The 22,447-nt window shown below is 41.6% G+C and overlaps 1 protein-coding gene across 8 annotated transcripts in view; it reads left to right on the top strand.

The window, feature by feature from the left end:
* RHOT1 (ras homolog family member T1) overlaps positions 1-22,447 on the top strand; it is a 70,820-nt gene that overhangs the window by 11,313 nt on the left and 37,060 nt on the right. For all 8 annotated transcript variants that reach the window (XM_047757112.1, XM_047757113.1, XM_047757107.1 and 5 more), the window contains exons 2-8: positions 9,269-9,327; positions 10,821-10,902; positions 12,861-12,904; positions 13,720-13,773; positions 13,918-13,970; positions 20,990-21,098; positions 21,413-21,514. In XM_047757112.1, coding sequence (XP_047613068.1) covers positions 9,269-9,327; positions 10,821-10,902; positions 12,861-12,904; positions 13,720-13,773; positions 13,918-13,970; positions 20,990-21,098; positions 21,413-21,514 — 503 coding nt within the window. The remainder of the gene's footprint in view (positions 1-9,268; positions 9,328-10,820; positions 10,903-12,860; positions 12,905-13,719; positions 13,774-13,917; positions 13,971-20,989; positions 21,099-21,412; positions 21,515-22,447) is intronic.

Here is a 22,447-nt window from a genome sequence, read left to right as displayed (position 1 = left end):
GGAACACTGACCATCCGTGCACTTGAAAACCTGTGTATGATGTTTGGTCAGCCCTCTGTATACTGGGTTCCTCTGTATCCGTGATTTCACATCTCAGATAAAGCAGGTTGTGTAGTACTGTCGTATTTGCTCTTGTCAAAAAAAATCTGTGTCAAAGTCGATCTGCAAGCCTGTGTTCAAGGGTCAGCTGTGTTTTACCTCCACTGGACATGTTCGTGTGGAATTAAGATGGACTACTGTGGATGCTGAGATGCTAATGTGAGCTAGCCGAAGGTCTGGAGTTGCTGGAACCCTAAACAGAGCCATGATGAAAGGAGTATGTAAGGAAAAAAGTTATGACATGTGGAAAGTAAGTCAGCAAGTTCTAGAAATTCCTGGACCCCATGTTGGCTTGGTAAGTCCCACTTTGTTCTTATAGGTAGATGAATGTTTCTACCAAATCATTTACCCATACACAGTTAAAACAGATCAGAGATAGGATTTTGGGGTCTGCCAATTCTAGGGTACTATGGGGTAAGCTACCTTATGTGCATCTTTTTGTCTGTTATAGGCCTGTTTTCTAGGTGTGTGACATGAGAGTTTAGATAGTTTAGGTATTTCATGGACTATAAGCATTAATAGCATCTAGTCCACTTTTTGAAAAAATTGGTAGGGAAATTGAGCCCCAGGAGTTACCGTCGTGGCGCAGTGGAAACGAATCCAGCTAGGAACCACGAGGTTGCGGGTTCAATCCCTGGCCTTGTTCAGTGGGTTAAGGATCTGGCGTTGCTGTGAGCTGTGGTGTAGGTTGCAGACGTGGCTTGGATCCCGCATTGCTATGGCTGTGGTGTAGGCCAGCGGCTACAGCTCTGATTAGCGCTCCTAGCCTGGGAACCTCCATATGCCGCGGATGTGGCCCTAAAAAGCAGAAGAAACAAACAAGAACTTCTTTAATTCAGACTCTTTCTCATCGTCATCATCATCATAACTATTACCGTTGGTGTATTTAATTTGTGCCAGTATTGTCCCAAGCATTATACATCTGTCATCCTAATTAATCCTCTTACCGTGTCTATAAAGCTGTTCAGCACTGTATTTTACAGATGAACGAATTGAGGCTCTGTGACTTGCCTAAGGAAACACAGCTAGGAAGTGCCAAACTAAGCTTTCAGTCCAGTTCTGTCTGATTCCAAAGCCTGTATTCTTTTTTTTTGGTGAAATAGTCATAGAAAGCTAGAAAGAATAATATAACAAATACCCCCCATCACCCAGCTTAAAGAAAGCATTACCAATCAGTTGAAGTCCCCTCCTCATTGTATTTCCCTCTCTTTCCCTCAAAGGTAACCATCCACTTTCCTGAATTTCAAATTATGTGCTCTTAACCACTAAACTCCATTTACTAAGTTCATTCGCTAGGAGCTAGGGGTTCAGCAGTGAACAAGAGACATGTTCCCTGCCCTTGTGGAGTCTCCTTGTGACAGTGAGGTACTTGTTTCTTAGTCTTTCTAGAGATACTCAGTAGCTGTTGGAAAATGTCAGGTTTTTGCCAAGGAGGAGTAGGAGATCCTTCAGGAGACTGACCACTGGTGATATGCTGGAAGGTTGCCTAGATGTCTTTACTGATTATTCTTTTTTTTTTTTTTTTCTCCTAGAGGGCAAAATATGGGTATGTTTTTTGTGCTTTTTGATTTCCTGCTATATTGAGAAAGACTTCTAAGGAGTAAATATTCCCTTCTGTCCTTTTCTCTCTCTCTTTCCTTTTTTTTTTTTTTTTTCTCTTTTTAGGGCTGTACCCTCAGCATATGGAAGTTCCCAGACTAGGGGTCAAGTTGGAGCTGTAGCCGCCAGTCTACCCTACAGCAACTCTGAGCCTCGTCTGCAGCCTACACCACGGCTCACAGCAGTGCTGGATCCTTAACCCACTGAGCGAGGCCAGGGATCAAACCTGTGTCCTCATGGATACTAGTTGGGTTCATTACTGCTGAGCCACAACAGGAACTCCTTTTTTTTTTTTTTTTTTAATATAGTAATTGAACATAACCCTTGATCCATACCTCTTTTATGGCAATTTTATCTGTTGTTTTATACAATTTCCATATTATCCTCACAGAGTATCTAAGACTAAGCTTTGTTCTTAGAAGACAAGTAAATACTTACCAAATGAACTAAGCAGGAGTCTGCACAAGCAAACTGGGTCATTAGAAGCATAAGTGAATGCCCTCTATGTGTTCTTGTAGTGTTTTTCCTAGTTGGGACCAGACAGGGGCAACAGTTTCTGAGTAGAACCCTTGGATAGAAGTTCTGTTACACTGTTTCTCAGTTTTTTGACCATCACTTCTTTTTTTTTTTGTCTTTTTGCTCTTTCTTTGGGCTGCTCCTGCGGCATATGGAGGTTCCCAGGCTAGGGGTTGAATCGGAGCTGCAGCCACCGGCCTATGCCAGAGCCACAGCAACGCGGGATCCGAGCCGTGTCTGCAACCTACAGCTCACGGCAACACCGGATCGTTAACCCACTGAGCAAGGGCAGGGAACGAACCCGCAACCTCATGGTTCCTAGTCGGATTCGTTAACCACTGCACCACAACGGGAGCTCCAACCATCACTTCTTTTTAGAAATACAAAACTACAGAACCGTGGTGCCGCCTCTGCATTCTGACAATTTCCGGAAACTAACTGGGTGTCCTCAGTTCCATTCAATTTTGGCACTGCCTACCCTGGGTTAACATCAGATCCCACGAGTTAAAGGGCAAAGTCCCCAACAAGATTACCCCTACTTTTTAGACACCAGCTGCAAGTGGGGTCCCCAGACACACCACACTTCTTCCTGGCTGACTACGCATTAGCTTGCTTCTCACAACCCCTCAGATTCAGTAATTCGCTGGAAAGACCCAGAACTCCGGAAAGTGCTGTACTTACCCACATGGACAGCCACGTGGAGAGGGACCTAGGCCGAGGTCTGTAAGTGTCCTGTAGAGTCAGGGTGTGCCACCTTTCTGGTACCTCCGTGTGTTCACCAGCCACACTCCCCTGGTTGGTCCTGGTTGCGCGTCCGGAGTGTTCCTGTGGGGCTTCATGAGTGGGCACAGTTGATCAGCCGTTGGCCTGTGATGGAACTCTGTCTCTAGCAGGCCTCCCTCCACTTCCCCAGAGGTTTGGGGGAGGGGCTGGAAGGTCCAACCCCCTAATCACATGGTGGTTTTTTGGGCCACCAACCTCTATTCGGAAGCGGTCTAGGCCCCCCCTCCCCTTTCATGAGTCCCCTCATTAGGATACACTGAAGTGTGATTGAAAGAGACTAACAAGGGACACTTTCACTCGGGACATTCCAAGGGATTTTGAAGCTCCGTGCCAGGAACTGGAAAGAAAGACCCCATGTATTCTTTATTGTACCACATCTTCCTTTCATACTTGAAATGTTAATTTTTTTTTTTTTTTACAAAGAACAAGTTGAATGAAGTAATTTTAGAATTTTTTTTTTTTATTGCCTCAATAGTTATGTGCTATTATTCACAGCTCTGCAGTCACTCTCAAGAAAAACTTTGAGGTGTTCCTGTTGTGGCTCAGCGGAAATACATCTGACTAGTATCCATGAGGACACAGGTTCGATCCCTGGCCTCACTCAGTGGGTTAAGGATCTGGTGTTGCCGTGAGCTGTGGTGTAGATTGAAGATGGGGCTTGGATCTGGTGTTGCTGTGGCTGTGGGGTAGGCTGGCGGCTACAGCTCTGGTTCGACCCCTAGCCTGGGAACTTCCATATGCCTCAGGTGTGGCCCTAAAAAGCCAAAAATAAAAAGAAAGAAAAAAGAAAAACATTGAAAGAGTTCCAGAACCTCCAGGAGGTGGGACTAGTTTCCTAAATACCAGGGCTGAAGCTGTAGCAATACTGTTGTGCTTGGGAAACATGAAATCAAGTCATATAGTTTGGTCTAGGTGCTGAGCCAGAAGTTCTTCTCCTTTTATATAAAATTAGAAAATTCCACTCAAGTGTTTTCAAATACCTACATATTGTGTTAATACAGAGTCACACATGTTAAGTATGTACTTTATATTCGTAATGGTTTTGTATGCGTTATGTGGCATAGGAGTAGTTCAGAGGAGGAGGGGGAAGGCTGGTGTCTTTAGGGATGGGGTAGAATTGAGCTGTCCTTGAGAGATGGTAAACATATGGGAAAGTAGAGAGGGGTTCCTATTTTAGCTGACGAAAACCCTGTGAGGGGGCAGGAGTCGTCATGGCTTGTTTGTGCTTACACAGAGCAGAGTGGCCTATTTGAGGAAATCGTGTAAGTGGGGAATAGTAGGGAAGATTAGAAGAGCTAGGCTTAAATTATGTATGATTTTCAAAGGCCAGTAGAATAGTTTCATTTGATGTGGTGGGTAGTTGAGAGTCAGGGATGGTTTGGGGTTTTTTTGTTTGTTTTTTGGTTCTTTTGCTTTTCAGGGCTGCACCCGTGGCATACAGAAGTTCCCAGGCTAGAGGTAGAATCGGAACTACATTTGCCAGCCTATACCACAGCCATAGCCATGTGGGATCTGAGCTTTATCTGGGACCTACACCACAGCTCACGGCAGTGCCGGATCCCTGACCCACTGAGCATTGCTGTGGCTGTGGTGTAGGCTGGCAGCTGCAGCTCCAGTTTGACCCCTAGCCTGGGAACTTCCATATACCTCGGGTGCAGCTGTTTAAAAAAAAAAAAAAAAGCATTTAACTTGTCAAACTTAAATTTAATTTGCCATCTATAAATTAGAACATGCCAATTTTTACTACCAAAAATGACTTTTTTTAAAAGAGGAAAGTTAAACCTTTATTTATTGAGAAACACTGATGGGCCAGGCACTCTACTAAGCACTTTCACATATATAATGTTGTTTAATTCTTACTGGGACCTGGAAGAGATGGTATTATTATCTCCCCCAAAGTGCTTTTAAAGTAGTACTTGTTGATCTTTTCTAGTAGCAAAAATTATACGTCTTTATTTGTAAAATCATATTGTACATGCTAATTTATACCTGCACAAATGTCATTTTTCAAAGTAAGATGGGACTTGGAGCCTCTCAACAATGATAGTAATGGATTATAACCCATAGAATAATGTAGGAAGCCATGAGACCATAGTCATGAACTAGAAGGGAGTCTACATTATGGTAGAATGTGGAGTAATATAGAAGGATTGATAGCAAATCATCATCTGGCAACCACTGTAGCAGTCCTTGTTTTAGGCAAGAATCTTGAACGGCTGCTAAAACTAGTAGGCAAAAGTTTATTGAGAAACAGGAAATTTACATAGTCTCACAGTATTTCCTCATGAGATGCTTCTTAATTGGAAAGGAAAAAATAACTTTACAGTGGAGAAACCTGTCAGACGCCACCTCCTCCAGTTGATGACAGTAACATCACCAGCCATGGAACAAATCGACATCATCTGCCTTCTACTCTGATGCACTGAGGAGGACACAGTAGCCCTTCTGGTGTATTCTGCCAAAAATGCACACCCTGAAATTAATCATGGGATAACATCATACAAACCCAGTTGAGAGATTTTACAGAATAAGTGGCTTGTAGTCTCCCAAAAGGTGAAGTTTATGGAAGTATAAAGATTGAGGATTAAAGGAGACTCAGGAGACATGGCAACCAAATGGGACTTTTGATCCTGGGCAGGAAAGAAAAAAAAAAAAGATTTTCTTTTCTATAGGGGATAATAGTGGGACAAATGGTGAGATGTGAATATCTGAGGATTACGTAATTGTGTTGTTTTGGTGTTAATTTCCTTTTGACAGTGCACTGCGGTTATGTAAGAGAATGATCTTGTTTCTAGGAAATACATGCTAGAAAGGTTAAGGGTAAAGGGGCATCATGTCTGCAACTTAATCTTGATTTTGAAAAATAATGTACAGACACATATATGGAGAGAGAGAGAATAATGCAAATGTGGTGCAGTGTTAACATGTGGGGAATTTGGTTAAAGTTAGACATGACTCCTTTGTATTAATCTGCAGTATTTCTGTTAAGTCTGAAATATTCTTTTTTTTGTCTTTTTTGTCTTTTGTTGTTGTTGTTGCTATTTCTTAGGCCGCTCCCGCGGCATATAGAGGTTCCCAGGCTAGGGGTTGAATCGGAGCTGTAGCCACCGGCCTACGCCAGAGCCACAGCAATGAGGGATCCGAGCCGCGTCTGCAACCTACACCACAGCTCACGGCAACGCCGGATCGTTAACCCACTGAGCAAGGGCAGGGACCGAACCCGCAACCTCATGGTTCCTAGTCGGATTCGTTAACCACTGCGCCATGACGGGAACTCCTGAAATATTCTGAAAATAAATTTTTAAAAAATTGTGTCAGAGCTGCTGGCTTAGTCACCAGTGAATCAGTGGATATTTTAATTAACTTGACGTAGTATTGGTGTATGCAGTGTTTGCTGACTTTTGAGGTCACCATTCCTTTTCTGTATTACTAACTTGAGTTGACAATTTTGTGTGTGTGTGCTTTTTAGGGCCGCCCCCGTGGCATTTGGAGGTTCCCAGGCAAGGGGTCTAATCAGAGCTGCAGCTGCCAGCCTACATCACAACCACACAACGCCAGATCTGAGCTGCATCTTTGACCGACACCGCAGTTCAATGCCAGATCCTTACCTGCTGAGCAAAGCCAGGGCCACAACCTCATAGTTCCTAGTTGGATTTGTTTCCGCTGTGCCACGATGGGAACTCTTAACAACAACAACAACAACAAATTTTTTTTCCTTTTGTCTTTTTAGGGTCTCACCTGCAGCATATCGAGGTTCCCAGGCTAGGGGTCAAATTGGAGCCGTAGCTGCTGGCCTACACCGCAGCCTCGGATCACAGGATCCGAGCCAGGTCTGTGACCTACACCACAGCTCACAGCTACACCGGATCCTTCAACCACTCAGCGAGGCCAGGATTCAAACCCAAAACCTCATGGTTGCTTGTTGGGTTTGTTAACCACTGAGTCACAACAGGAATCCCGGCCAGCAAAATTTTTTGAAGTATGGCATAAGAAAGAGAAAGAATACTACCCATCTGTCAGGACATGGATTATTCCCTTAGGTCTGCTACTAATCCTTTAGTGAGATCATGAGAAAATCAGTGTGTCTGCGTCCCAGGCTCTTCACCTGACATTTTTGTGGGGAGCTGGATAAGCTGACCTCTGTAGCAGTTCTGAGATGATGGCTCTGGAGTCACGGACTCAGGGAGCTGTCGTGTTACTGTCACCAGTTGAAGAAGGCCCAAGCCTTCCCACACGTGTACATGGAAAAGATTGAAGAAGTCAGGGCTAGAAGACACCTGGTAATGGTTTGCCGTGCCCTGTGTCAGGAGCGCCCACTTGTCTGCAGTGTCTCCTGCAAGCTGTTTTGACCAGTCCTCTCCTTTCCAGCCAGAGACTTGACTTGTGTTTAGTCATGCTTTCTTTCGGTCATTCAGAAAAGGCATGTGAGTGTCTTTAATGTTTTCTAGTTCTTTTGTATTTAGACTTAATTTTTGAAAACTGTGATTTGCTATTATGGCAGAGATAAATAGACAGGTGGACTGTTTTCCTCTAGAATCACAAAAAAATTCAGTTGATAAGCATTTGAATATCTAACAATAGTAATTATATGATCAGAAAGTGATGGCAATGAAAGGCAAGTTTTAGAGAGAAAATGAAGAATTTAAGTTTGTGCATGAAAAAAAATGCCAAGTTAGAAACTGTAACAGGAATGTTTCTTTTCTCTCTCTCTCTCTTTTTTTTTTTTTTTGGCTTTTTAGGGTTGCACCTGTGGCACATGGAAGTTCCCAGGCTAGAGGTCAAATCCGAGCTGCAGCTGCCGGCCTACACCACAGCCACAGCAACTTGGGATCCAAGCTGCGTTTGTGTACCTACTACACCTCGGCTCACAGCAACGAGGTGGATCCTTAACATGCTGAGCGAGGCCAGGGATCAAACCTGCTTCCTCATGGATCCTAGTTGAGATCATTGACTGCTGAGCCATGAAGGGACCTAGGACCTCCAGGAAAGTGTCTTTACTCTTACTAACCCTTAAGTATGTTATCCTAAAAAAGAAAGGATGTAAAGATGTACAGAAATAGACACTGATCTTCTCTTGGTGAGGATGTAAATTAGTTTATTCTTTTTTTGGAGGTAATCTAACAGTGTCTGTTAAAAACAAAAAATATCAGAGTGGAAACGAATCTGACTAGTATCCATGAGGATGCAAGTTCCATCCCTGGCCTCGCTCAGTCAGGGATCTGGCGTGGCTGTGGCTGTGGTATAGGTCGGCAGCTATAGCTCCAATTTGACCCCTAGCCTGGGAACTTCCATATGCCACAGGTGTGGCCTTAAAAAGGAAAAAAAAATATGTATCATGCATGCTAACCTGAGTTCCATTTATTAGGAATTTACCCTATAGAATGCTCATTGTGGTATTGTTTATAAAAATGAAAATTTGAATACCGTTCACTGTTAGGAGATTACATTAATAAATTATGACATGTCATACAATGAATTCTTAATACAGCCATCAAAAGATAATGTAGGAGGCTTTTTAAATGTTAGTATAAAGTACATTTATTATTGCTGTTTTTAAAATTATGATAAAATATGCAAAACAAGGCGTTTCCTGGTGGCCTAGCAGCTAAGGATCCAGCATTGCCACTACTCTGGCGTGGGTTCGATCCCTGGTCAGGAGACTACTGCATGCCACAGGTGCACCTAAAAAAATAGGTATATTTTCAAAACAATATTTAACATTTTAGTCTTTTATGAGTGTATGTTTCAGGGGTATTAATATGCTCACAATGTTGTATAACCATTACCACTTTCTATATCTAAAACTTTTTCTTTATCTCCATCAAAAGCTCTATATATTAAATAATAACTTTCCCTTTACGTCTCCCAGGAGATTTAAAATATTGATGTGGAATACTGCCCAAATTCATGATTAAGTAATAAAGGAAGATTGAAAAATAGTACAGATACTCTCATTCTACTCTGGTAAATTATCATAATATGTTGCTCTAAGTGTAGGAAAATCTGGGAGGCTACATACATTAAACTATTAATGGAAGATACTATGATAGATTTTTACTTTTACATATTTTGATAATTTTTGGTTTTAAACAATAAGTATATGTAACTTTTCTAAGCAGAAGAAAAGATTTAAGTATTATGCTAAGACTTGGTAATTTGGATGCTTCTGATCTTAGCTAATCAATAACAGACTTTCCTATGTGGGTTGCAAAATTTGAGCTTATGCAGACTGTAAATACTTTATTCAAGTAATCCTTTTTCGTTTTCACAGCTAGAGTTGGGAAGACGTCACTGATTATGTCTCTGGTCAGTGAAGAATTCCCAGAAGAGGTAAACATTTTGATTTCTTTCTTCTATTTATGTGTTTCTTTCTTTCTTTTCTTTTCTTTTTTCTTTTTTTTTTTTGTCTTTTTAGGGCTGCATCTGTGGCATATGGAACGTCCCAGGCTAGGGGATTGAATTGGAGCTGCCGGCCTACACCACAGCAACTCGGGATCTGAGCCACGTCTGCGACCTACATCACAGCTCATGGCAACGCCGGATCATTCACCACTGAGTGAGGCCAGGAATCAAACCTGCGTCCTCATGGATACTGGTGGGGTTCTTACTACTGAGCCACAACAGGAACTCCCTCTTTCCTATATTTAAAATTTTTTTAATTTTATCAAAAGTGAGTTAAAATAAATTCTACGATTTTTCACATGTGTTTTTCTGATAGTTACGACTTTTAAAAAGGCTCACGTTAGTTTTTACAAGACATCTCTGAAATGTAGTATAGGAGAAAGAACCTAGTTCTGAGTACCCCTAAGGCCTTTGTGTTTCCTGCTTTTGATCTGAGCGAGGACCTTTGTCATCTCTGTGCCTTCGTTGTCTCATCTGTAAAGGGGGGGCTGAAAAGGGATATCAGCTCGCCTAAGCTACATCATCCTCTCCTAAAAATTAAATGTTATGCATAAGTCCAGAATATAAAACAGATAAATATTCCTTTAGTTGAAGTAAGAGTGAAGGTCTCACTCCCCACCTGCCTGCTATCTGGCGCTCCCCAGTCTGTGAGGTGTTAGAACCATTAGGATTCTGACACACGTATTTGAAAACCTCTAATATTATCCACCTGATCATTTTCCAAATTAAAAAATCTAATTTTGGAGTTCCCCTGTGGTGCAGTGGGAATTGGCAGTGTCTTGGGAGTGCTGGGACACAGGTTTGATTCCCCAGCCTGGCACAGTGGGTTAAGGATCTGGCATTGCCACAGCTATGGCTTAGGTCACAACTGCAGCTCAGACCTGCTTCCTGGCCTGGGAACTCCATATGCCGCAGGCAGACCAAAAAAAAGAAAGAAAAAGAAAAAGTGTATATATTTTTTTAAATGTGTTTTGAGTTCCTGTTTTGGCTTACTGGATTAGGAACCAGACATAGTATCCCATGAGGATGTGGGTTCTATCCCTGGTCTACAGCATTGCTGCAGGCTGCCCAGTAGGTTGCAGGTGTGGCTTGGATCCGCTGTGGCTGTGGCTATGGCACAGGCCTGCAGCTGCAGCTCCAGTTTGATCTCTAACCTGGGAACTTCCATATGCCACAGGTGTAGCCCTAAAAAAAAAAAAGAAACGGAAACAAAAAAAATTAAAAAGTGTTTTATCATTATAACTTTCATATAAGTATTCATCTGTGGTAAAGCACAAAAATAAGCATTTACAAGTACAGTAAATACCTGTAAAGCTAAGTATGGGCAAAGGGGCTAATATATGGATAAATTTACATAATCCATTAGTAAGTTTGATAGTATTCAAAGATTCTTCCTTTTTTATATTTGTTTGCAAACGAAGGTTCCTCCTCGGGCAGAAGAAATCACCATCCCAGCTGATGTCACCCCTGAGAGGGTTCCGACGCACATCGTGGACTACTCAGGTAGTGCATGTCTGCCGTGGGTGGAGCGGGAGAGTTAATTTCACAGCCCTTAAAACGGTACTTAACTGAGCTTTAAAAGACGGTTAAGGAGGAGTGGCCCTTTTTCTCCAGCAGTAAATAATCATTCACCGTTCCTGTCTCATTTATGTCTCCCTGCCACCCCAAACCCCACATAAAGCCTCCACCATGCGGTTCTCTGCCCCTAATTCGCTAAGTTGGGTTCCATAATAACAGAAAGAAAGGAGGGGTGAAAAATGACCAGATCAGTCATACCATCCCTGAATACTCTGCTTACGGAGAGAAGCTTTGGGGTAATTTTGTTGTCAGGCATTCAGGTATGCTCTGATGCTGTAGAAAGAGTTCTAATGTGAAAATTTGTTGAGTTTGTTAGATTTTTCCTTAAAAAAAAAAAGGTTAAAATTGTTATCTGTATTGCTTTTTAGTAATGTAAAATTTTTCTACTAGTACGTACTTTTTAATCATTATATTCTTTTGCTTTGTTCTGGGTCTTCTTTTGGGAAAAAAAAGAGTCAGTTGTTACAGATGTACCACTCTTAACGAGAAGTGTTGATAATGGGGGAAGCTATGTAAAGGCAGGAGCTATATGGGAAATTGCTGTACCCTCCACCCAGTTTTGCTTGCACCTAAAACTACTCTATGAAATAAAGTCTATTTTTAAAAATGGGTATAATTCCGTTGGTAATACTTTGTTTTGCTGAATTGGTGTTCCATATATTCTAAAAATGAAATCAGAACTGTGCAGTCTGATACATTTGACTGTTGAACACTTAAAATGTGTCTGGCCTAATTTGAAATGTGCTCTAAGTATAAAATACAAGTGGATTTAGAAGAGTTAGTATGCAAAAAGGAATGTACAATATCCTCATAATTTTTTATTGATTATGTGTTGAAATTTTAGTATTTTTGATATTTTGGGTTAAAGTCATTTTAACTGTTCATTTTTACTTTGAGGTGACTACTATAAAATTAAAAATTACGTATTTGGCTTGTATCATATTTCTCTTGGACAGCACTGTTCTAGAAGCTGGGGGGGGGGGTTGAAAGCTTTCTGCTACTCTTGGTCTTAATAATTAGCTTTATATGCAGAATTATCCCCTTTCAGGATGAGTAGCCACATACTTAGATTCTCTTCAGTATTAGAATTGAAGTCTTATAAGAAGATGTTTAAAATATGGCCAATTATTTAGCATAAACTGAAATGCCATTGTACTCATTTTGATATTAGTTTGTATGACAGAAATTACATGCATTTTTGGGGGAGGAACATTTAACATGATCTAAATTAATATGTCCCTGATTGCTTTGCTCTTCATTCGTTTGCTTCTCCATCCGAGCTGTATATCATGCCTGTCCCCCGCCCTGGGGGATCATAGGCACATCCACCCATCGAGACAAGTTCTAGCTAGAGGTGTGGACTAGTGAGAAAGTTCTTGACGCTTTACTGTCATGCTCTAGTTTTGCTTCTAGGCCTGGCTAAGATTACTCATATCTGCTATCTACATCCTAAGCTTGTGTTGCCCAGATTCTCACCTGGCTTTTTGACCCTGTGTGTATAGTCTCTTTGTCTGGTCTTCTGACTCTTCAGCACCCCACCTACTAGCTTGGGTTTCTGATTTCTTTTGCCAGACCCTTCTCAGTTTGGGATCAGATGCCAGCCCAGATTGATCACACAATGCCTTCTGCTCTTCTGTGCCCGAGTTATCTTTGTGTAGACGTGTCTTTCGGTGCCAGCCCGCTTCCTTATCATAGTTCAACTCTCCCTTCTCTGGCTTGCCCTTGTCTTTGCCACATTGTCTGACACTCCATCATGTAAATGACCTGAGGCATGAGGGGTGTTTTGAGGGATGTTAGATGGGTGTTGAATGGATTTTAGCTTGGCCATTATTTTTTTATGCAAGTGTTTAAAATATGAAAAAAATTCTGACTGTCATTTGTAGAAGCAGAACAGAGTGATGAACAACTTCATCAAGAAATATCACAGGTGAGTTAAAAAAAAATAGTTGGAGGTTTTTTTGTAGGAAAACAGTGATGGTTCTGTGAGTCTACCATTTCATTCTCTCACTTACCAGGAAGGCTTTTTCTATTTTTTTTTTTTTAGGACTGTACCCAAGGCATATGGAGGTTCCCAGGGTAGGGGTCCAATCAGAACTGTAGCTGCTGGCCTACGCCACAGCCACAGCAACGCTAGATCTGAGCTGCTTCTGCGACCTCCACCACAGCTCATGGCAATGCTGGATCCTTAACCCATTGAGGGAGGCCAAGGATTGAACCTATGTCCTCATGGAAACTGCTTGGGTTCAATACCTCTGAGCCACGATAGGACCTCCCTGTTACTGCTGACTTTGAGTTTGTATTTTTGCTCTAAATCCTTAGGAACTTTTTCCTCTTAGAGGCATGCTAAGTATTTTCTTTTATTTTTGTCTTTTTTTTTTGTCTTTTAGGGCCTCACCAGCGGCATATGGAGGTTCCCAGGCTAGGGGTCGAATCCGAGCTGTAGCCACTGGCCTACGCCACAGACACAGCAACTCGGGATCTGAGCCGCATCGTTGACCTACACCACAGCTCATGGCAATGCCAGATCCTTAATCCACTGAGCGAGGCCAGGGATCGAACCTATGTCCTCATGGATGCTAGTCGGGTTTGTTAACCACTGAGCCATGACAGGAACTTCAGTATTTTAGTTTTAAAATTTTGTTCTTCCTTTGGCCCTGATATATTAACTAATAGGTAATTAAATGTTACTGTTTACATTTGTATTCTTTTAAAATGCCATCAGTTTGTTAATTTTTCTTGTAGGCTAATGTCATCTGCATAGTTTATGCTGTTAACAACAAGCACTCTATTGATAAGGTATGAATTATGACTTTTTTCACCATATTTTGTTGAATTTCAGTAGGGGCACTTTCAAAATTGGTTCTCAGTTTAGAATTTTAGAGGTCCGAGGGTGGAACATTTTTCTTATCATGGCTTAGCTCTTGTTAATTTTCGTTTTAGGTAACAAGTCGATGGATTCCCCTCATAAATGAAAGAACAGACAAAGACAGCAGGTATTTTTTTTTTCCTCAAACTTTGTATATTGAAAAATTTCAAACCTCAAGAAAAGTTGCAAGAAATAGTACAATGAACATCTGTGAACTATTCACTTAGATCCACCAGTTGTTAACAGTTTGCTGTATTTGCTTTATCTCTAGGTCTGTCTGTTTATATACACACACCTTTTTTGGGGAGGAATTCTTTGAGGCAGCATGTATATTTAAAGCAAAGCAGAAATAGAACACTGATGCACTGATGCTGTAACAAGCCTCCCCCCCCCCCTTTTTTTTTTTTGCTTTTTAGGGCTGCACCTGCGCATATGGAGGTTCCCAGGCTAGAGGTCCAATCAGAGCTGTAGCTGCCGGCCACAGCCACAGCAGTGTGGGATCCAAGCTACATCTGCGACCTACACCGCAGCTCATGGCAATGCCAGGTCCTTAACCCACTGATCGAAGCCAGGGATCGAACCCACAACCTCATGGTTCCTGGTCAGATTTGTTTCTGCTCCACCACAATGGAAACTCCCTGCCCTCCCTCTTGAAATGTCCTTTTGAGGCTTGATATTACCCTGGTTTTGGTTTTGGTTTTGGTTTTTATAGGGCCGCTTCCATGGCATATGGAAGTTCGCAGGGTAGGGATCAAATCCGAGCTACAGCTGCCAGCCTGCACCACAGCCACAGCAACACCAGATCCAAGCTTTGTCTGCCACCTACACCACAGCTCACGGCAGCACCGGATCCTTAACCCACCTAGTGAGGCCAGGGATCAAACCCGAGTCCTCATGGATACTAGTCAGATTCGTTTCCACTGCGCTGCAACGGGAATTCCGACATTACCCCATTATTGGTTGCTCGCTATGTGGTCTATGTAAGAGTGTAGGACTTGGAGGAAAATGAGTGACCTTGGAAGTCTGACTTGGCCACTTAGGGGCTTTAGGACTTCGACTTCATTGAGCCTTAATTTCTTCATCTGTAATAGCTGATGAGGAGAATACTTCTTTTGGTTACGTGTGGTTATTTTGGGAATCCAGTGAAATAGTGCATGTGTAAGCGCTTTATAAGTTCTCTAAAAATCTTTAGAGATGTTCACTTAGAAATTCACGTGGGAGATTTCTTTGAAATTCTTTGGGAAATATATGTGTGATGGGGAAAAGCAAGAGAACGCACATTTTTTATTCTTCTGAGCAGAATGGTGGTTCTGGGTTTAAATATTTTGAGTTTTAAATTAAAATGGAAACAAAACATTTTCTTGGAGTTCACGTTGTGGCTCAGCAGTAACAAACCTGACTAGTATCCATGAGGGTGCAGGTTTGATGCCTGGCCTTGCTCAGCCAGTTAAGGACCTGGTGTTGCCACGAGCTGTGGTGTAGGCCAGCAGCTATAGCTCCGATTTGATCCCTAGCCTGGGAGCTTCCATATGCCATGGGTGAGGCCCTAAAAAGAGAAAAAAAAATTTTTTTCTTGCAGTATTGCTTAATTAATGGAACATGGTATTTGTGAGACATTTGCATCTTCTAAAATTTTTTGAGATGTAATTGACATAAAACATTATGTTGGTTTCAGGTGGACAGCATCATGATTCAGTATTTGTATACACTGTGAAGTGACCACCACAATAAGTCTAGTTAGCACCTGTCACCATACAAAGTTAACTTCTAGGGTTTACTCTCTTGGCCATTTGTGAGTATGCTCTGCAGTGTGCTTGTCTGTAGTCACCATGCTGTGCTTTACATCCCTGTGGCTTCTTTATTTTATAACTGAAAGTTTGTACCTCTTGACCCCTCTCACCTATTTCACCCACTCCCCACCATCCCCTTTTCTCTGGTAGCCGTCATTCTATTCTCTGTTTACATGATTTTGGTTTTGTCTTTAGAGTCTACGTATAAGTGAAATCATGCAGTATTTGTTTTTCTCTGTCTGGCTGAACTTCACTTAGCATAATTTGCTCAAGGTCTATCCATGTTGTTGCAAATGGCAAGATTTCATTCTTTTTTATTGCTGAATAATATTCCATTGTATACTTATACCACATCTTCTTTGTTCCTTTATCCATCAGTGGATACTTAGGTTGTTTCCATATCTTGGCTATTGTAAATAATGCTTTAATGAACATGGGGCTGCATATATCTTTTCAAATTAATGTTTTTGTTTAGATCGGTACCCACAAGTGGAATTGATGGATTATGTGGTAATTCTGTTTTTAATTTTTTGAGGAACCTCCATAGTGTTTTCCTTAGAGATTGCACCAGTTTATGTTCCCACCAACAGTGCACAAGAGTGTTTGAGTATTCCCTTTTCTCCACGTCCTCACCAGCACTTGTTATTTCTTTTTTTTTAGTTGCACCCGTGGCATGTGGAAGTTTCCAGGCCAGGGATCAAACCTGCACCATAGCATCAACCCAGGCCACTGCAGTGGCAACACTGGATCCTTAACCTGCTGCACCACAAGGGAATTTCCATTGTGGTTTGAATTGCATTTCCCTGATGTGTGATGTTGAGCTTCTTTTTGAGTGCCTGTTGACCATCTATAAGACTCTTTTTGAAAAAAAATCTCTATTCAGATCCTCTACCCATTTTTAAATTGGATTTTTGCTCTTTTGCTATTGAGTTTTATGAGTGCTTTGTATATTTTGGATATTAACTCTTTATCCAGTATATGATTTGCAGATAATTTCCTTGTATTCAGTAGATTCAGTAGGTTTTCTTTTCATTTTGTAGATAGTGTCCTTTACTGTGTAAGAAGCTTTTTAGTTTGATCTAGTCCCATTGTTTATTTTTGCGTTTGCTGCCAGATCCAAAAATTCATTACCAAGACTGATGTCAAGTAGCTTGTGCCTGTATTTTCTTCTGTGAGTTTTATGGTTTCAGGTTTTACATTCAAATCTTTAATCCACTTTGAGTTAGTTTTTGCGGATGGTATAAGATAGTGGTCTGATCTCATTCTTGTGTATGTAGCTGTTCTTTTTCCCCAACACTATTTGTGAAAGAGACCATCCTTTATTATATGTTCCTGCCTCCTTTGTCATAAATTAATTGACCGTATTGTGTGGATTCCATTGATGTATGTATTTGGTTTACTGCCAAGACCATACTATTTTGATCACTATGGCTTTGTAATGTTTGAAATTAGGGAGTGTGGTACCTCTAGATTTTTTGTTCTTTCTCAAAATTGCTTTGGGTACTCAGGATCTTTTGTGGTTCCATTCAAATTTTAAGATTGGTCTATTTCTTTGAAAAAATGTCATTGGAATTTTGCTAAGGATTGCACTGAATCTGTATATAGCTTTGGGTGATATAGATATTTTAATAATATTTATTTTTCCAATCCATGAGCATAGAATATTTTCATATTTCTTTGTGTCTTCTCAGTTTCTTTCATCAGTAACTTATAATTTTCAGTGTGCAAGTCTTTCACCTCCTTGGTTAAATTTAAGTGGGATTATTTTGTTGATTTCTCTTAGTTTTTCTTTTTCTTTTTCTTTTTTTTTCTTTTGTCTTTTTAGGGCCCCACCCGAGGCATGTGGAGGGTCCCAGGCTAGGGGTCAAATTGGAGCTGCTGTTGCTGGCCTACACCACAGCTTGCAGAAGTGCTGGATCTTTAACCCATGAACGAGGCCAGGGATCAAACCTGCGTCCTCGTGGATACTGGTCAGGTTCTTAACTTGCTGAACCACAGTGGGGTCTCCATCACTTTATCATTGTTTTAAACTTCATAGAGACTTTTTTTTTTTTTTTTTGGCTGTGCCCATGGCATATGGAAGTTCTGGGCCCGGGACGTGACCCAAGCCGCTGCAGTGACAGTACTGATTCTTAACCCACTGCAGTACAAGAGAACTCCTGTAGTGACTTATTGACAAAGCTGGAAGGAGCTCTCTAGAGCTGTGCTGTCCAGTGCAGTAGCCTCCAGTCGGTTGTGGCAATTTAACTTGAAGTAAAATTAAATAAAACTAAACAACATCTCAGTTCCTTGGACACACTTAGCCACATTTCAAGTGATCGTTAGCCCCTCGTGGCTAGAGGTTACCGGGACGGACAGTACAGATAAGATCTCTTCTGTCCTCCCAGGTATATCTGACAGGACTGTCTTGGAGGAAACAATACCTCTATGCCCCGACGCTTGCTTTTCCTGCTGATTACTTGAACTGTTTCCAGGAGAGATTCTCCAGAGAAGTCAGTTTTGCCAGGATCTGTCAAGCACCACCTTGAACAACTGAAGTTTGAAAATGGGCTCTACTCTGAGGGCTTCGTAAACTGCTCTCTAGAAACCCGCAGGCTGGTTTTGCGGCCCCTTCAGTATGCCGTCTGAAAGTGGCTTTCTGTGTGGCGATCTCACTGAGCTCTCTCAGATGTGGCTGTGCTTTTTCCCCTCCCCGAATCCTATGAGCATATTTATTTCTCTCGTGGAGACTTGTCCCGGGGCGGTCTAGTTCTTTATTGTTGGACTTCACATTTTCCCAGTATCGTCTCTCCTGAGCCTCATACCTTATGTTTATACATCCATCCGTCCTTCCTCCCTTCCTCCTTTTCTTCTTTTCTTTCTTTTTTGGCCATGCCTGTGGCATGTGAAAGTTCCCGGGCCAGGGATGGAACTCTGCACGCCACAGCAGCAGCCCAAGCTTCTTCAGTGGCAGTGCCAGATCTTTAACCTGCTGTGCCACCAGGGAACTCCCTGCACATATGTTCTTACTTAGGACTTCTGGGACCATTATCCCAGTGTGCCCTTTACTGTCAGGGATGCCCATTACTGTCACCAGAGGTGCTTGAAAACAGTGTAGGTGCCTGTGCCCCACCCTTTGACTCTTAGGAGGTTTGGAGTAGGGCTTGGATCTATGTATTTTTTTTTTTTTTTTTTTAAGATCCATATGTTATTCTGAGCACACCTTTGGTTTTAAAGCAGTACATTTTTGGAAACCCTCCTGGCTCCATTAATCTAAATTTGGGTTATGCAGTGGGCCAGGCCTTTTACACATAATAACCACACTATGTGATTAAATAAATGCTTGAAGGTGTTTCTGTCGCATGTGGAGTTGCAGCAAGATGATCTGCGTTCCCTTTAAGCTCTCTTGTGGAATGTACAAATAATTCTTCTCCACTGGCCAGTTTTCTTGGGTAATCCTCATTCAGATTTCTCATAGGCCTGTCAGATTTAACTTATTTAAGACAAAAATCCTTAATTCCCTGACTATGCCCCCGCCTCTCCAAAAACGTTTTTCAGTCTTTTCTGTCTCAGATCTGCCTGTTTTGTCCAGCAAAAAAAATCTGTTTTTTCTTGATTTCTATTTTCCTTCAGCCTCCATATCTAATCTCCCTGTTGCTTCTATCCATTCTACCTCTAAAATATATCTCACATCTGAATATCTCCTCTCCATCTTCATTGCTCCAATCCAAGATGTCACATTAAAAAAAAATTTTTTTTTTGGCCTCACCTGTGACATATAGAAATTTCCGGGTCAGGTTATCAGATCTGAGCTACAGCTGTGATCTGCACTATAGCTGTGGCAGTGCTGGATCCTTAACCCACTGCGCCAAGGTGGGAACTCCAGAAAAGCTTTTATTATTGTCTTCTTTTTTTTTTTGCCATTTCTTGGGCCGCTCCTGCAGCATATGGAGATTCCCAGGCTAGGGGTCTAATCGGAGCTGTAGCCGCCGGCCTACGCCAGAGCCACAGCAATGCGGGATCCAAGCCGGTCTGCGACCTATACCACAGCTCACGGCAACGCCGGATCCTTAACCCACTGAGCAAGGCCTCATGGTTCCTAGTTGAATTCGTTAAGCACTGAGCCACGACGGGAACTCCGAAAAGCTTTTATTATTGAAAAAAAAAAAATCAAACATATGCAAAAGTAGAGAGAACAGTAAAATGAATCCCTCTGTATCTGTCATCCAGCTTCAGTAATTAACGACTCATGGCCAGTCTTGTTCCATTTTTTACCCGTCCCCTTGGGGTCATTTGAACAAATCACACATCTTATCATACTGTAAATACTTCAGTATGTATCTTTGAAAGATGACACATGACTGCATTTTAAAATGTGATCAGATCACGTCATTCCCCTACCTGTAATCTTTCCACGGCTTCCCATTGTCCACTTAAAATACACACTCTTCCTGCAGCTGCAGGTCCTGTCGTGTCTGGCCTTTGCTCCTTTCTCCAGCCCCATTTCAGGCCTCTTCCCCTTTGACACCACTCTCCAGCCGCTCTGGCATTGTTCTGTTCTTTGGACTCATGGGGATGTTTTTTTTAGCTTTGGGGCTTTTGCATGTGCTGTCCTATCTTCCCGGCCAGCTCATTCCTGGCTCTTCACCTGACAGGTTCCATTTCATCCTTCGCTCCAGGGCACAAGTGCTGCCTTGTCAGGGAGGTTTTTCCCTGAATACCGTGTTATAGTTAGCCGCCTCCCATTACTTTATCCCATATCCCCCTAGTTGTTTCCTTCATTGTGCTTAGGGAATTGGAACGTGGCATGTTTATTTGCTTATTGTCCATTTTCTGACTTTTAATATTAGAATGCGGAGGGACTTTATCTATCTTGTGTCTTTATTTTTATTATTTTTTATTTTTTATTTTTGGTCTTTTCTAGGGCCGCACCTGCGGCATATGGAGGTTCCCAGGCTAGTCATCTAATTTACAGTTAGTAAAGCCTACACCAGAGCCACAGCAACTTGGGATTCAAGCCGCGTCTGCAACCTACACCATGGCTCACAGCAGTGCCGGATCCTTAACCCACTGAGCGAGGCCAGGGATCGAACCTGCAACGTCATGGTTCCTAGTCAGATTCATTAACCACTGAGCCACAACGGGAACTCCTGTCTTGTGTCTTTAATCATTAGAACAGTCCCTGGCTTATAATAGAAACTCAGTAAATATTTGTTGAGGATGCACAAGCTCTTTGGGGGCTTGAGCGGACTACAGTAGAGGGTTCATATTTGGGAGATTAAGTCTTATTGGTTAGTATAGGTTATGATGTACATTAAAATACAAATCAAATGCCTTTTGCCTTCCTTATTGTTACGACGTGCCCTGTTTATTCCAGGCTGCCTTTGATATTGGTTGGGAACAAGTCTGATCTGGTGGAATACAGTAGTATGGAGACCATCCTTCCGATTATGAACCAGTACACCGAAATCGAAACCTGTGTGGAGGTAAACTTTCCCATTTGCTTTTGAAATTTACAGTTGTTCAAGTCTCACACAACTGAGGTTCAGAATAAGAGGGGAAAAGGTGTGGGATGGACTGAGTTTCCTATTGTTTGTGAAGTCTTGTAAACCAAAGAAAGCACAGAACTTGGAGTTTGCCTCTGAGCGCTTTGTAGACACTCATATTGTGATAACCATTAAGAAAAACACATTTCTTCAGTGTCTCACGAGATCTTAACTACCTTCCATTGATAGTTTAGAAAATGTTTTTAGCTCTCGTAATTGTTTTCAGAGGGAATAATTTTAAACTTTCTTTTCAGTGTTCAGCAAAAAACCTGAAGAACATATCAGAGCTCTTTTATTATGCACAGAAAGCTGTTCTTCATCCTACAGGGCCCCTGTACTGCCCAGAGGAAAAAGAGGTAAAACCTCCATTAGTAGGGGCTGGAATGTGCAGGCAGTAACTCTGTTGAGATAGTGATTCTTAGTAACTCTTAAGTATTCATTTAAACTACCAAAATTTAGATTTATTGCTTTCTAAACTGTTATTTTTCTTGTGCTTTTCTTCAAAGACATTTCACGTTAAATACTCAATAATATTTCAGATGAAACACTGTTTCAGGAAATGCCATTTAAAACAAACAGAAGCATTGGCAATTATAACAACAAAAGTCTGAAGACTTAACCAATCTACTTGCTTTGCTGCTGTAAAATCCACAAACTTAAAAACTCATACAAGCGAAAACTTTGGGTGTTATTTGACAAGGGAACCACGTGTAACACGGTTTGAATACTCCTTTGTGTTTCTTAGCTTAGAAACGCAGTAATGCCTTAATGAAATATCTAAAATTTAATGATTTTTACCATAGACTTTTAAAATTAATTTTTAGATTGAGGTATAACTCACCATAAAATTCACCCCTTTGAACTATATAATCCATTGGTTTATTTTTTTTAGTGAATTCACAGAGTTGTACATACTGCACCAGAGCATTTCATCACCCCCAAAGACATCTTGTACTCGTTAGCGGTCACTCCCATTCCCCCACCGCCACCTTCCTGCAGCTTTCGGCAACCACTAATCTCCTTTCCGTTTCTGTGGCTATACCTGTTCTGGACATTTCATATCAATGGAATCATACAATATGTGGTGTTTCTCTGTCTGGCTTCTTTCTCTCGTTTTCATCTGTTGTAGCAGGTGTTAGTAATTCATTCCTTTTTATGGTCAAATAATACTTCCTTGTATGGATATACCACATTTTGTTTATCCATTCATCTGTTGGTGGTTATTTGGGTGGCTTCCACTTTTTGTGAGTATAGCTAAGAACATTCACACATAAGCTTGAACACCTGCG

Source organism: Phacochoerus africanus, chromosome 14 (genome assembly GCF_016906955.1).
Source record: "Phacochoerus africanus isolate WHEZ1 chromosome 14, ROS_Pafr_v1, whole genome shotgun sequence".
NCBI lineage: Eukaryota > Metazoa > Chordata > Mammalia > Artiodactyla > Suidae > Phacochoerus > Phacochoerus africanus.
Note: the sequence above shows the minus strand (reverse complement) of the source record. Positions and strands in the feature narration are given on the sequence as shown.